Source organism: Podarcis erhardii (assembly GCF_964252035.2).
Source record: "Podarcis erhardii genome assembly, chromosome: 1".
Taxonomy (NCBI): Eukaryota; Metazoa; Chordata; class Lepidosauria; order Squamata; family Lacertidae; genus Podarcis; species Podarcis erhardii.
In genome coordinates this window covers 85,852,874-85,866,724 of record NC_138497.1, presented here as the reverse complement: position 1 = coordinate 85,866,724, position 13,851 = coordinate 85,852,874, and the positions used below count along the sequence as shown (strand labels likewise).

The following is a 13,851-nucleotide window of genomic DNA, read 5'->3' as shown; positions in this document are numbered from 1 at the left end:
GGAAAAGCAGTGGTGTTCCTAAAATGCTAGGTAGTGGGTGCCACTGGCTGCTGCACAGTAGACAGCAGGAGGGTAGCTGGAAGCTGGGCAGGCTGGTGGCAGCAGGCAAAATGGTGGTGGGTGGGTGGCCAGGCCAGAGGGAGCATGTAGATTCTCTACTCCCAATCCACCTCCTGAGATAAAGGGCTCAGTGTGGCTAATAGGTGGGCTGCCTTAGAAGTCACGAACAAATTATAACAAAACAGTAATTGTTTCTGCAGAATACTGAGGCCCTGTCCAATATATTTTGCTACCTGAGGCAGAGCAGTAAATGGTGCCTCTGCCTCATTCAGGGTGCTCTCACACACCTCTCATTCATAAACAGAGAGAGATTAGCCATCACTCCTACACACTGCTTAATTTCCAACATTATCTATTGTCCTGCCCCCATATTCTCTCACAAACACTAGAAGGTTAACAAAAAAAGATAAAGGACCCCTGGATGGTTAAGTCCAGTCAAAGGCAACTATGGGGTTGCGGCGCTCATCTCGCTATCAAGTCAAGGGAGATGGCATTTTTCCACAGACAGCTTTCCAGGTCATGTGTCCAGCATGACTAAACTGCTTCTGGTGCAATGGAACACCATGATGGAAACCAGAGTGCACGGAAACACCGTTTTCCTTTCTGCCACAGCGATACTTATTTATCTACTTACACTGGCATGCTTTCAAACTGCTAGGTTGGCAGGAGCTGGAACTGAGCAACAGGAGCTCACCCTGTGATGAGGATTCAAACAGCTGACCTCCTAATCAGCAAGCCCAAGAGGCTCAGTGGTACCCCTCTACAGCTGGGTTATGCATGCCCCATTGTTGACAGATACAATGTGAAAGAGATAGAGCATGGCATATTCATTGTCATACCCACACTCACTGACTTATGTGTACCACTGCCAAAGTTCTTCATGGTATTGTTTGACAACAGCAGCTCTCTCACTCTTGCTCTCTATTATTCCTCATACACTAAATTTTCCAGAGGGGGAGTCTTGTGGCACCTTCAAGACTGCATCTGATGAAGCTGACTATGATCTATGAAAGCTCTACTCTGGTGCACAACAAGATTGAAGCTGGTCTGTAGGAACTGGCTGAGTGTGTGATTATATATAGTCTGCTATTGGGATAGCACAGCTATGAAACATCATTGTCTGGATTCTGGCACACACTCGTCCTCTCTCTTTCCCTTCTTCCCTTTCACGTGTCAGAAGTTTTCTTATTTGGACAATGTTGCAAGGTCATTGGCTTCAAGAAGAGAAGGAGTACAGGTAGGAAAGAAGAAAGAAGCGTTCTCTCTCAGTCTCCTTCTGCCACTAGGTCAGACTGGGGTAGGTAGGTGTATAGGCATGGGAACACACACTTCCCTCCACTGCTGCTATGGACTTGAACAAAACACAGCAATAAACCTGCTCATTCACTCTCCCTTCTGCTGCTCAAACTAGCACGCTCTACCTGGAGGAGTGAATTGCAGGAAAACCAAAGGCACAGAAAGAGGCAGGATGCTGCCAGCACCTCCACTTTTTTCTCACTGGCACTCCCTCCCAGCCAGCGGAAAGTGGGAAAGGAGTGTGGAGACTTAATGTTCAAAGCAGGAAGCAAGCTGGCTGTAGAGCCAAAAAGTGACAGAGTGAGGTAGCTGGCTGAACAGCCAGATTTGGGGGCATGTAGGACCTCAAAAATCTTCCACTCTAAAAAGTGCACCTCCCAAACCACTACATGTCTTGCCCAGGCTAGTTAGTGCAGTCATGTCAATGATGAAGGACTGAGGAAGATGAGAAGCTTCTGCTTGTCTTTCTAACAACGAAGCTCTACTAAGTTATGTCAGTAGACAGTATCAGACAGCCAACCCAACAAGCACTGGCAACCCCTGTTGCCACCTGGCAGCCCAAGAAAGCCAGACCTTTCCATGAGACAATGAGTGACCCACCTAGATTTCTCAAGAAATAGCAGCACTGACCAGGCTTGCTGCAGGACAGTAGTGTGGTAAGTGACCAGTCAGTCAGTAGAGGCCTGGCTATGGCCAGTAACAGAGGAGTAGGAGGAGTGGCACCAAACTTAAAAGACGTATGGAGGCAGCGCACCATCAATTTACTGTGTAGGAGAATAAACAAAAAATGAGGATGATGTGAGCAAAACTGGGGAGGTAAGAGTAATCACTTGTGGGGATGGGGTGGGACTGTGAGGGGGGAGAAAAGGGACTGATCTGTCACCCATGGCCTGAGGCTTCAGGCAAGTGTCTCATTCAGCCCCATAAAAGTGTCAGTCATGAGAATAACCTAGACCACTTCAACAATGCAGGAATTAAAAAAAAAACAACAACAAAAAAACACTCACTAGACAGAAAACTAGTGAAATATCCAAACAGTTGAACTGCATTCCATTGGGAAACATTTCTAGCTGGCTGTCCTCCTCCAGCAAAGGCACTTATCTGGTCTGTTTTAATTTGCCTCTTACCAGGATATCTTTCTTATGTTTTGGTGTTTGACTCAGAGTAAGTTTCTGATGCAACTCATTCCTTTCCTTCCTTGTTCTGAGTTGTTTCTTTTTCTTCTTTTTCTTCTTCTCATTAAAATCCTTCAGAGAATAAAAACATAACAACACAATTGTGAAAGTGTTCCAAATTACCACCTAAATGCAGTCAAACAATGGTTTTGCTTGCATGCTAAACTAAACTAAACTAAACAAGCATAAAGATTCCGAGAGGAGATTTCAGCAACTTTGCTTCTCCCTAGTCATTCTGCTGATCTGCAATCCTGAGCTAAGCCATGGCTTGGCATAACATTTTGCCAAATCCAGGCTTGTGGTTTAGTTCTCTCCAGTGAAAATAAGGGCATCCCATTCCATAATGATAATTTTACTATTTATACCTCACACATCTTACTGGGTTGCCCCAGCCTCTCTGGGCTGCTTCCAACATATATAAAAACATAGTAAACATTAAACATTAAACAACCTTCCCTATACAGGATTGCCTTCAGACGGCTGGGGGACATCCTAAGGAAAAGTGGGACATTCCGGGATCAAATCAGAACCCAGGATGTTTTCTCTAAATCAGGGACGTCCCTGGAAAATAGGGACACTTGGAGAGTCTGCTAATCACAAGCTGCAACTGACTGTCTTATGGCTTGTTTGAGAGAGCTAAGGCATGAGCCTGGGTTCAGACAGCATGCTAAACCAAACCGTAGCTTAGCACAGCAGCAGAATGACCAGGGAGCAGCAAAGTAGCCATGGTTTCCCCTCAAACAGCTTGTACACCTGCATGTTCATGCTAAACTATGGTATGGTTTAGTGTGACATGCAAACCAGGCCTTAAAGTCCATTTTTATTTCCTTCTATTTCTATTCCTAGATTCCAAATAAATAATAATTTAGAAATTATTGAGATTGCTCTGTGGCATTTAGGCTGTAATCTTGTGCACACTTACATTTGAGTAAGTTCTGTTGAACACAGTTGTATTTACTTCTGAGTCAACAAGCATAGGAAATACAGCTTATCTCTCAGTGTTTGTTTTATTTTTCTGCTCAGTTCTTAAGTCCCACCCACAGTATAATTCTTGTTCTTTTTCACAGCATAGTCCTAATAAGTTACCTATCCAGGCTCCAATAGCAACCAGTAGCATAGTTTTCTTAGGACTTGTACAAATTGCCATCTTCCGAAAGACAGAAGTGCCTGCTTTACTTATTTGTTGCAGGCAGTCCAGTTATCTTCATTCAAAATATAAATTTTGTGGCTGCATTTTCCCAGCACTAAAACCACACTACATTATTGGCAGGAAAATGCAATTCTCCTTCCAGTTCATGCATGTTTTACTCTAGCAACTGCTATGTGGAAACAGGTCTCAAAGGCACCTCACAGAAAACAACTGACAAAATCAACTCAACTATGGGGTGTGTGTAGATTTTTAAAATATTTAGAGACTGAGCACTCCTTGCTATATCACTGAAGAACTAGGATATTAATTGTGTCCTTTAAATAGAAAAAGGCAAATGGAAAGCACCTCCTTCTCTTGCAGAAATGCCTAGCCTTTTAAGGCATGTTTAAAAGAACTTGCTGAAATGTGTTTTCCAAAAACAGCCAGTGTGACTATACAATGTAGAATTTCAATTGCTAGTATCAAAACAAGCTTAGTATTGAAAAGAAACATCTTTGCATAGATTACAATACCACTAGCATACTTTTCATTGACAATAAATTAGTACAAAAAGCATGAGGAAAATAAACTATAGAAAACAGATACAGCAACAAAATAAAAAAGCCTCAATCAATTTTTTCCATTTTTCATTAAATCCTTTGAAATATGTGCATTTTTTCTTTCCAGTAACAGAATGCACATCTCCTGTAATGGTCTCTTTCTGAGCCACTAACATCAATAGCAACCCAATCTGTAGTAAGGTTAGTGTCCCCATTCCATTACAAGGGACCAGGATATTGAAGTTTTTATATTTTTCCAGGTAGATTTGTTCACCAAAAAATGAATAACTCTCACCTTCTCATCCATGTTGAGCAAATGTGCAGGGGGGCCATCTGACTGGGAACTGTCTGAGCCACTTGTGCTAATTAAAGGAAAAAGAAACCATTGGTGTGATGCAGGGCAACATAAGAACATAAGAAGGACCCCCAGGATTAGGCCAATGGCTCATCCAGTCCAATATCTTGTTTTCACAGTGGCTGAACAGTGGCTGGAAAACATGCAAGCAGGATTCAAGCACAAGAGCACTTTTTCCTCCTGTGGTTTCCAGCAACTGCTATTCTGCCTCCTGTACAATATATGTGAAATAGAGATGATCCAGTTGACATTGTGTACTTAGAATTTGAAAAAGCTTTTCATAAAATCCTAGACCAATGTTTCCTGGGTAAACTTAGCAGGTATGGAATAAGAGGAGAGAACCTCTTATGAGTCAGTAATTAGTTAAGAAACAGGAAGCAGAGAGTAGGAATCAGTACTGGAACAGATGGTAAGCTAACTGGCCTGTAATATCCCAAATCATCTCTGATCCTTTAAAAAAAACTGGTATTACATCTGATCCTTGGGTATGGGGACTGATCTTAGGGACAAATTACATATTTTTTAAGAAGATTAGCAATTTCACATTTAAGTTCTTTAAGAACTTTTTAGTAGATGCCATTTGGACTGGGTGATATGTCAGGTTTTAATTTGTCAATAAAGCCTGGAATGTCACCTGTTGTCAGCACTATTTCCTTGTCATTTCTCTAAGGTTCGAGTCAGTAAAAGCTTGCAGACTTGAGTTACCTGGATTCAACATCTGATAGAGAGATGTCACTCCAAGTACCATCTATGTTTTGTACATGGCCCAGCTCTGAGAGCTTTCTCTGGATTTTTTGCTTCAGTAGTTCCTTAAGTTCAGATAGGCATTGCTGAAACTAAGAGAAAGGGTAGAAAGCATGGACAAACTGCCGATTAAAAACTTACATAATGCAGTTTTTTGGTTAGCAAATATCTCATCTGAGCAGAATTGAAGCACTCAGGGTAGAATAGATTTGCTAACCATTTCAAGGTTTTTTTAAACCACTTTGGGGGTTTTTTCTTACAATCAAGCAGTATATAAATTTATGAAATAAATAATAACTACTTGAAGATTTTTGCACATCTCAGATATATGAGCAGCCGAAAGGAAACTAGGAGCTTTGCTAAATGCATGTCTCAGATTTGTATCCGACCATGCTTCCATTACAAATCCAAATATCTCTGGCTTTCGATAGACACCTTTTCAAAATGTGAAAAGTAAAAAAGGCAGTATCAGAGGCTGGTCTCAGAAAAACAGGAAATAGTTAAAGACACTGGCTGGTCCATCATTGTCCTTTGACCCTGCTTGGCAGTAACAGGCAACTCTTACCTTAGAACGGTCAGGGTCACAAAAGTCCAATAAGGTGTCACAGACATGGTAGCCCAGAGATTTGAGATCCTCATAGGTAAAATGAGAGTTATTATTATTGCCTGAGAAAGACAAACACACAAGTAGTTCTTCAGTCTTTAGCAAATTACACTCCAGTACACAACATCCAGCATGGAAAAATTATATGCTGAATGTCTTTTAAAACTATTGAATACATTGATGATTGAAACAGAGGTTATAACTTAACCTCTTTCTTTTCTTTCTTCCTACCTTTCTATCCAGTGTTATGACAAGCCAGAAATTACAGAGCATGATAAAGGAAAAATAGATGTGATGGAGGTGATAATGGATCAGCTGAGGGGAAAGGCTCTGCGTGCCTCTGTGTGTATTCTGCATGCATGTGCATGTATGTGTCCTGTGGTTGCAATAATGTGGGGCAGCTACACTCACAGCTGCTATGTGATCCCTGGAAGGCTGGCCAAAAGTGAATGTCGCCCCCCCCCCAAGTCAGTCACTCCTTTGCTACATCCCACTACTGTACTGCGGTATACCACCAGCTTTTCATTGACAGATAATGTCTGCTTTGGTCTTGGACAAAAATGTACACTTACCCAGAGTTGTCCCACTGAATGTAGATTCCATAGTATAGCTATTCACTATCCCCATTCGCCACATCACAACCCGTCCTGTTCCTTCTTTGCACTTTTGGACTTGAAACTTGCAGCTGTTGAAAGAAAACTAAACATCCAGATTGGTAAAATTAGATTGTATTTTAAGAACTAATTTATTATCTCTCTTTAGAACATAAGACAAGCCCTGGTGGATCAACCAAGGGTCCATCTAACCCGCAGTGGCCAAGCAGACACCTCTTGAAATACTAGAACATCTTCTCTATTTACATTACTATATAGGACCATTCTTAGTATTTTAAAAATTCCTGTATATTCAACATATATAATTTCCCAGTCAATTCCTAAATTATCATCACCCAAGCCCATTTTATGTATATATTAACTAATCTGGACATCTAATGTTAGTCATTGAACAAACTAACATCAATGGACTTTAGCCCATTGATTTTAGTGAGTCTATTCCAAGTATGACTTAGCTGGATATCACCCAATGTTTTACTAATCTCATATTGGAACCAAATGAAGAGTTTGTTTGAAATTATATTTTAGCTCAAAGCAGGAAAAAACAACCTAGATTCAATATGCATCATCTGCTGTCATATCACTTCAAGTGTGGAATGACTGAATCTAAAAAATATAAGCCAGAATGTTTACTTCAGCTAAGTGATGAAAAATCTGGGCATTATAATGTAAATTGTTAGGAAGATAAAAGTATCTTCCTATCATGATAAGAAGTAGTAGGCCAGATATAATAGCCAGCTTTAAGGTAATTTATAGACACTCTCATTAAAAAACCCAGGAGATAAGGAAATGTGGAGACATGCTTTACTCAGAACTGAGTGAAGAAACTGAAACAGGAAAACACATTGCAACAAAAGGTAATTTCCAACACATAATTCATAATGAACTAAGATCTTCCTATAAACTATACCCCACCTTGTCAGGAATATTCTTGCTTAACATAAGAGGAAAGATTCGTTCATGGAATAATCGCTCTTGTGCATATTTGTTGTTACAGCCATACATGAATATATTATTTTTCCGGCTGTGTCCATGGAAGTCACAGTACAACAGAACTTCACGATCCTCAAGGACCCTTGCAAAGAAATCAAACTCAATTAAACATATAAATGGCTAGCTGGCTGCACACTAATAAACATACTGTTCTATTTCTTTCCCACCGATGTGGAAGAATTAAGTAGTTGGAACAAGTTCTAGAAGCATTCCTGAATGAATGAAATCCCTTAAGCTAGGCCTCTATTCGATGCTTCATTATTTAAGGTAAAAAGGCAACCTGATCCTATGTTCCCAGTTAATGCTGTATTAATGTAGTTGCAATACCATGGAGTTGCAACAACTAAGCAGAAAGCACAGTAACAGCTGCAGGAACAAAAGAAACCACAGCAACACTGGCAGACATTCCCACAGCTTTCTGGGTAACTCTATCACCATTCATCAGTCACAATGTTGCCCACCAGTGCCATTCACACATTAGCCATGCATGAAAAGCACCAAACAGCATGTGGTACTGGCACAAATGGCAAAATAACATCATTTCCCTTCATTTCCCCACCCATCTTTCCATATGCGAATATTATATCCTCTTGTGCAAACTGTATGTGCTATGACATTCTTTCCTCCTCCAACAGCAGAAAGCTGTGTCCTACACACAGGAGGTACTCAGCCCCATACACAGGTAAACTCTCTTTTGGCAAAGGCCAGGCACTGCACTGCAGCCATTGCCACTGTTGGTCAAACGCTCATGAGGATCACAGATACACAAGGAAGATCAGCCACTGCATCCACAGAGCTCCCCTGGGACCCCCCAAGAGAAAAGGGGTAAATATAATCACAGTTACTGCAGTCTCTGCCTCTCTCCCATGTTCAGGGAGAAGGGACTGAAGCATGAACACTACTGTGCAGGTTTAGAGACCATGTGCTTCAATCTGATTATTGCTCTCCTTAGTTATAATGGAAGTATAGGAATGCTCTGTTGCGACTATAGTTGCATACACTACACAAAACTGCCATGGAAATTGTCTATGGACAGATCTCTGTTCATGCACAGCATTCCCCCTCATGTTTACAGTAACTATCTTTTTATGTTTCCCAGGAAAGACAAGTATTCAATTTTTAAAGTTGTCTCAAGAACTATTTCTTTTTCTTCCTGATCTGCATTTGCAAACATTCCCAAATCAAGAGCAACAAACCATGATAAAACAATAAAAACAGATTAAAACACAATTCCAGTGCAGACTCTTAAACCAATGTACATAATCTTTTCAATTTGAAAAATATATATAGATTACTAAAAATGCACATTTAGTCACAAAGGCTCTATAATGGTTTCCTTTGTGTGGTTCTGAATTTCACCTACTCTGCTCCCAGGTATTCAGATCCAGTTCATAAAATGGTTTGTCACGCACCTTTTGATCATGGCTCGAGTGTGCCAAATGCAAGGAAAGGATTCCTTCAGTACTGTTCTGTAGTTCCTGTTCAAGTCCCTTCCTGCCAGTGAGCAGCGGTAATTTCCAACAATTACTCCATCTGGGTTTAGCATGGGCACAACCTTGAATATGAAGAGATCCCGAAGGAGTCGAGCATCAGGGGAATCACTTAAGATGAAATCAAGGAAGCCTCTCATCACCCACGAACTGTTTGTTTCCCCAGGATGAACTCTGGCACTTAGTACAATAGCTTTCTTTGCAGCAGCAGCAATGGCATTTTTGGATGCATTGGTAATAGTGAGGAGGTAGACTGTGTTCCCAGCTAGACTGCGGCATAGAGGGCGAAGTTTGCAATACTGAGAACAGAGTGGATTATTTACTAAAGTCATGAGGTAGTGCTGCAGATCTGTATAGGTGTAAGGATAGAAGTGAGCAAAATAACATGTATCATGGCTATGTGGAAAACGAAATGTCCAGGTGAGGCAATATAGGGTCTGACCATCTTCTGTGTTATATTTATAATATTTAATGTTACTGCCCTCTCTCCTCCAGCCAATACCATGAGACTCGGCATCCTTTTCAGAGTACAGGAGAGGCTTCATCCCTACACTGTAGAGACTCTTGGCTTTCATCAGATTAACAATAGTGAAGCGATAGGTGACATCCTTTCTAGTATTTTGTACTCTGAAATAGTACCATTGCGTGTACTTGCTGGTATAAAGATCTGTCCGCAATGTGAGTTCATATTCATACTTGCCTCTGAAATGCAGTAATCAAGAAAAAATGCATAAGAAGCCATCAGAAACTTTCCAGTCCATGGAGGGAAATGTTACATATCATCAAAATTCTACAGACTAAGGGTGATTCCAGGTGGGATTCAATAACATACCAAAAAAATTCAGGTTGCACAATTACAATTGATTGGGTGGTCTTGAGCAACAAACCCACTTCCTCATGACTGGACTTTTTGTAATAAGGAAAGTGACAGGAAAATACACTGGAAAACATGAGATAACACTTCCTTGATGCAATATTGTATAACCTCAATCAAAAATTGTATAACAATCAAATCAGGATGAATGCTCACTAAATAGCCAACAGCATCTAGCCTCCCTGCAAACAGATTGGGATAACTGCTCAATAAATAGAGCATCTGAAAGTCCCCTTACTTCACTTAATTGAATTGAATTGAATTGAATCAACTGGGTTGGTGTGGTTATAGCTATTGGCCAACAATTCCTTAGGGAAATGAAGTGATGATTGCTTGCTAATAACCCTGAATAGTTGGTTGATAGGAGATACAGAAAGCAAAGAAGCCCTGTTGATCTATGAGAAGAATTCCAAAATGCACATTAGCTTCCTTAGAACCAACAAAATAATGAGGAACATTTGAGTTCTACAGAAGCTTCATCAGGCTGAATGGAAGTTAAGCAAAATGGAAGTAGAGAGAGAGAGACAGAGAGAGAGAGAAGAAAAACACTTGGCTTGATGTTGAAGCCCCAATGTCTGCATTCAGATCTAAATTAGACATGAATTTTGGCATATAGTTTTTCAAAAAAAATTAAATAGCTACTAGTGTTCAAGGGTCAGGTGGAGACTAAGGCATGGATTTAAGCCCAAGCCATTGTGTGTACACATATTAATAATTGCCTTAACTTCATGAGCTGATTGCTTTGACAATTAATTGGGCATTAGCTAATAACCATGACTGGACAAGATTGGAATAGAACCCCACACTTTGAGCTTAAATCGGTTTAGAGTTGGTGTGAAAACTGCTGAACTGAAAGCTCAACAAAAAAATTGCATGCAGTTGGGAAAGTGGCTGCTCTATCAAAACTACAAAGAACTGATAAGCTAAGTGCAGTATATATTTTAAATATTATTTCAATGCACTCACACAAGCTCACTGGTGAGGAAATGCTTACCTAATAATTTGATGCTGTTTAGCAAATTCTGTTAATATTAAATATCCTCAGAACACAGCATGCGTAATATGTTTCTTATTCAGCTTCAACATTTATTTTATTGATTATTTGGAACATAAGATGCTGCCTTATACTGAGTCACGCCATTGGTCCATTTTGTTCAGCATTGTCATTATTTGCTTGAAGTGGCTCTCTAGGGCAGAGCTTCCCAAGCTTTCCATGTTGGTGCCACACTTTTTAGACAGGCATCAACTCATGACACAGTTTTACTAGCAAACCAGAGGTTAAACTAACCCCTTCCCAGCCCTGGGAGAAGTGCAACACACCTACACACAGCAGCCGACACACTAATGTGCCAGGACACACAGTTTGAAAATCTCTGTTCTAGAGTTTCGTGTAGACATTTTCATACACACACATTTTCAAAGCACTGGAAACCTCAGCAAACTAGCATTCATACTTTAGTGATGTTGAGCATAAGATAAAATGCCAAATTCACAAAGGACATTTCAGAGGAGACTTTGCTGTAACAGAATTATACAGTAATTTATTGTGGCAACTTAAAGACTACCAGAAATTTTATGCCACAAAAAATCTGTTAAGTCTTTAAGGTACCATAAGACTTTTTAGGGAGTATTGAGGGAGCTGGTCAAGTTGCCCACATATGTCCACAGAACTGCAATAATTAAAGGTATTTGGAATAATGTAACATAATAAATACAAGCTATCCATAATATATTCAATAAATTTCTGGTCATAAGATACCCATAATATATTCAATAAATTTCTGGTCATAAGATACCCATAATATATTCAATAAATTTCTGGTCATAAGATATTCAAAAACTGTTTGACCTGTTTAGGATTGCATCAGATGGATGAGCAGCACTTGAAGATCTAGGCATGTATGATGGGCATGCTAGTACTTAAAGAAAGTCTCAAAAAGTGATATACCAATGCAAGATCATAGAAAAAGCTAAAGAGAACTGTCAGTTGATGACCCAGACCCAGGGTGGGGAATCTTTTCAGCCTACTTTTCAGAGTAGGCAAGTCTAGAGGCAAAAATAGGCAAAACAAAAAATATGACTCTTACCTTTGTACAATACAGTGGTACCTTGGTTCTCAAACCTAATCCATTCCAGAAGTCTGTTCAACTCCTGAAACAGTTAAAAAACTAAGGTGCGGCTTCCGATTGGCTGCAGGAGCTTCCTGCACTCAAGCTGCATAGGACATTCAGCTTCCACAAAACGTTCGCTAACCGGAACACTTACTTCTGGGTTTGTGGGGTTTGGGAGCTGATTTGTTTGACAACTAAACCATTCGAGAACCAAGGTACCACTGTATGCTGCATTCCACCTCTAGAAAAGTTTCTACACCCCCTCCCCATCTCTCTCCAGCCAAGCAAGCAAGACATATTTAAGTCCAAGGACACAGTTCAAACAAAAGCACTTGAGGAGGAAGCAGTGAAGAACCAGTGAGCGGTGGGGCTGAGGAAGAGTGCCAGGGCCAGTTAGAGTCCTGGAGGGCTGTATGTGGCCCCAGGTTTGAGGTTCCACACCCATTATAACCATAATATTAAAAGGTTTTTCCCTCTTTTAGTTCCAGATAGTTCCTTTTACTCACACCCTGACGGCTTTCTGGAGATTCCCACTCTCAAAGCGTGATTCAAACAACAGCGTGGTGTCTTCTGGATCTCTTAAGCTGACTGCAGCTGATTTGATGGGCTCTTTTGACCCTCCAACTCGGGAACCAGTGAAACAGGTACCCTTGGTTGCTGCAGAAGAGGAAGCATAGCTATCACTGACTTAGCATTGCAGTTTTGTCTCAATTAGCAGGTATGTGTGCCAATTATGCAAAACCAATTACTCAGTCCTGAGCAACCATGAACAAATAGCACTGAAAACTGGCTGCAAATAAAAAGATGACTTCAATTTGGCTTCCATTACTATTTTCTAAGAACAGGGCAAAGAACTAAAGATGCTGTAGTTTCACAGGTGCTTTCCCCCATAATGGCTACCAATGGAGCTGTTAGAAACTTTACAAATTTGAGGCAGCTACTATTTTTAGAATTCAATTGTTCACTATTTATAATAATTTCAGGCTGTTTAAAAAATCAGACTTCCGAGTTTACATTTTTCATGCCTGCATTCTTGTTTACTGGAACAGACACTATATGCAATGTACTATATCTTTTATTACAGTTTATTGTCAGTGTATATATGCAAATACCTGGATCTATGACATAGACAACAGTTCCACGATCCTCTCCCATTACTTCTGGAGCCATTTCATTTTCTGTTGGCTGATAGAAAGGTTCAGGTTCAGGGGGAACCCACTCTAACAAAATACACAATGACATTTATTTCCATTGTGGCCTTATTTGTACTTTTAGAAAAAAAAAAATAAGACATTAAATAAGAATTGAAGTATTTCCCCTCAATCTCTAGTTGTATGACAAGGAAAACAAATAAGTAGGAAGAATGGAATGCAAATAAAATTACTTAATTACTTAAACTGAAAACTATATGTGCTGTAACATGAATTAGAGTAGTGATAGGAAAACTTTGGCCTACAAGCCGAATTAGGTCCAGCACCGGTCCTAATTTGGTCTTTGTGGTCTGTCACCTGATGCCATGGTAAGTCATGGGATTAACAGATGGGTGGCCCTGCCCACCTATTAAAGTAGCCATGGGAGATGTCAGGATTTGGCCCACCGGCTGGATCAAGTTCTCCAGCCCTGGGACTCTGGAGAAAGGAAAGCACACAACATAAAAGCCAAATCAATGAAGGTTCTAAGAGATCAGACTCTTGGGGCTTATTTTATAAATATTTTCATTAGAGACCATAGTAATGATTTGCTGATAATGCCAAGTTATGAGTCACAACTAACACATAGATTTCCCCCCACAATATTAATTTTATGACCTCATTAACTCATCTTATTAAATAAAAAGTGAGTGACC

The 13,851-nt window shown here is 40.2% G+C and overlaps 1 protein-coding gene across 8 annotated transcripts in view; it reads right to left on the bottom strand.

Annotated features, from left to right (window-relative positions):
* AGBL2 (AGBL carboxypeptidase 2) overlaps window positions 1-13,851 on the bottom strand; it is a 29,129-nt gene that overhangs the window by 12,544 nt on the left and 2,734 nt on the right. For all 8 annotated transcript variants that reach the window (XM_081838181.1, XM_081838180.1, XM_081838182.1 and 5 more), the window contains 9 exons: window positions 13,118-13,225; window positions 12,512-12,662; window positions 8,943-9,722; window positions 7,453-7,612; window positions 6,496-6,622; window positions 5,885-5,985; window positions 5,281-5,411; window positions 4,516-4,582; window positions 2,484-2,603 (listed from right to left, as the gene is read on the bottom strand). In XM_081838181.1, the coding sequence (XP_081694307.1) occupies window positions 2,484-2,603; window positions 4,516-4,582; window positions 5,281-5,411; window positions 5,885-5,985; window positions 6,496-6,622; window positions 7,453-7,612; window positions 8,943-9,722; window positions 12,512-12,662; window positions 13,118-13,225 (1,745 nt within the window). The remainder of the gene's footprint in view (window positions 1-2,483; window positions 2,604-4,515; window positions 4,583-5,280; window positions 5,412-5,884; window positions 5,986-6,495; window positions 6,623-7,452; window positions 7,613-8,942; window positions 9,723-12,511; window positions 12,663-13,117; window positions 13,226-13,851) is intronic.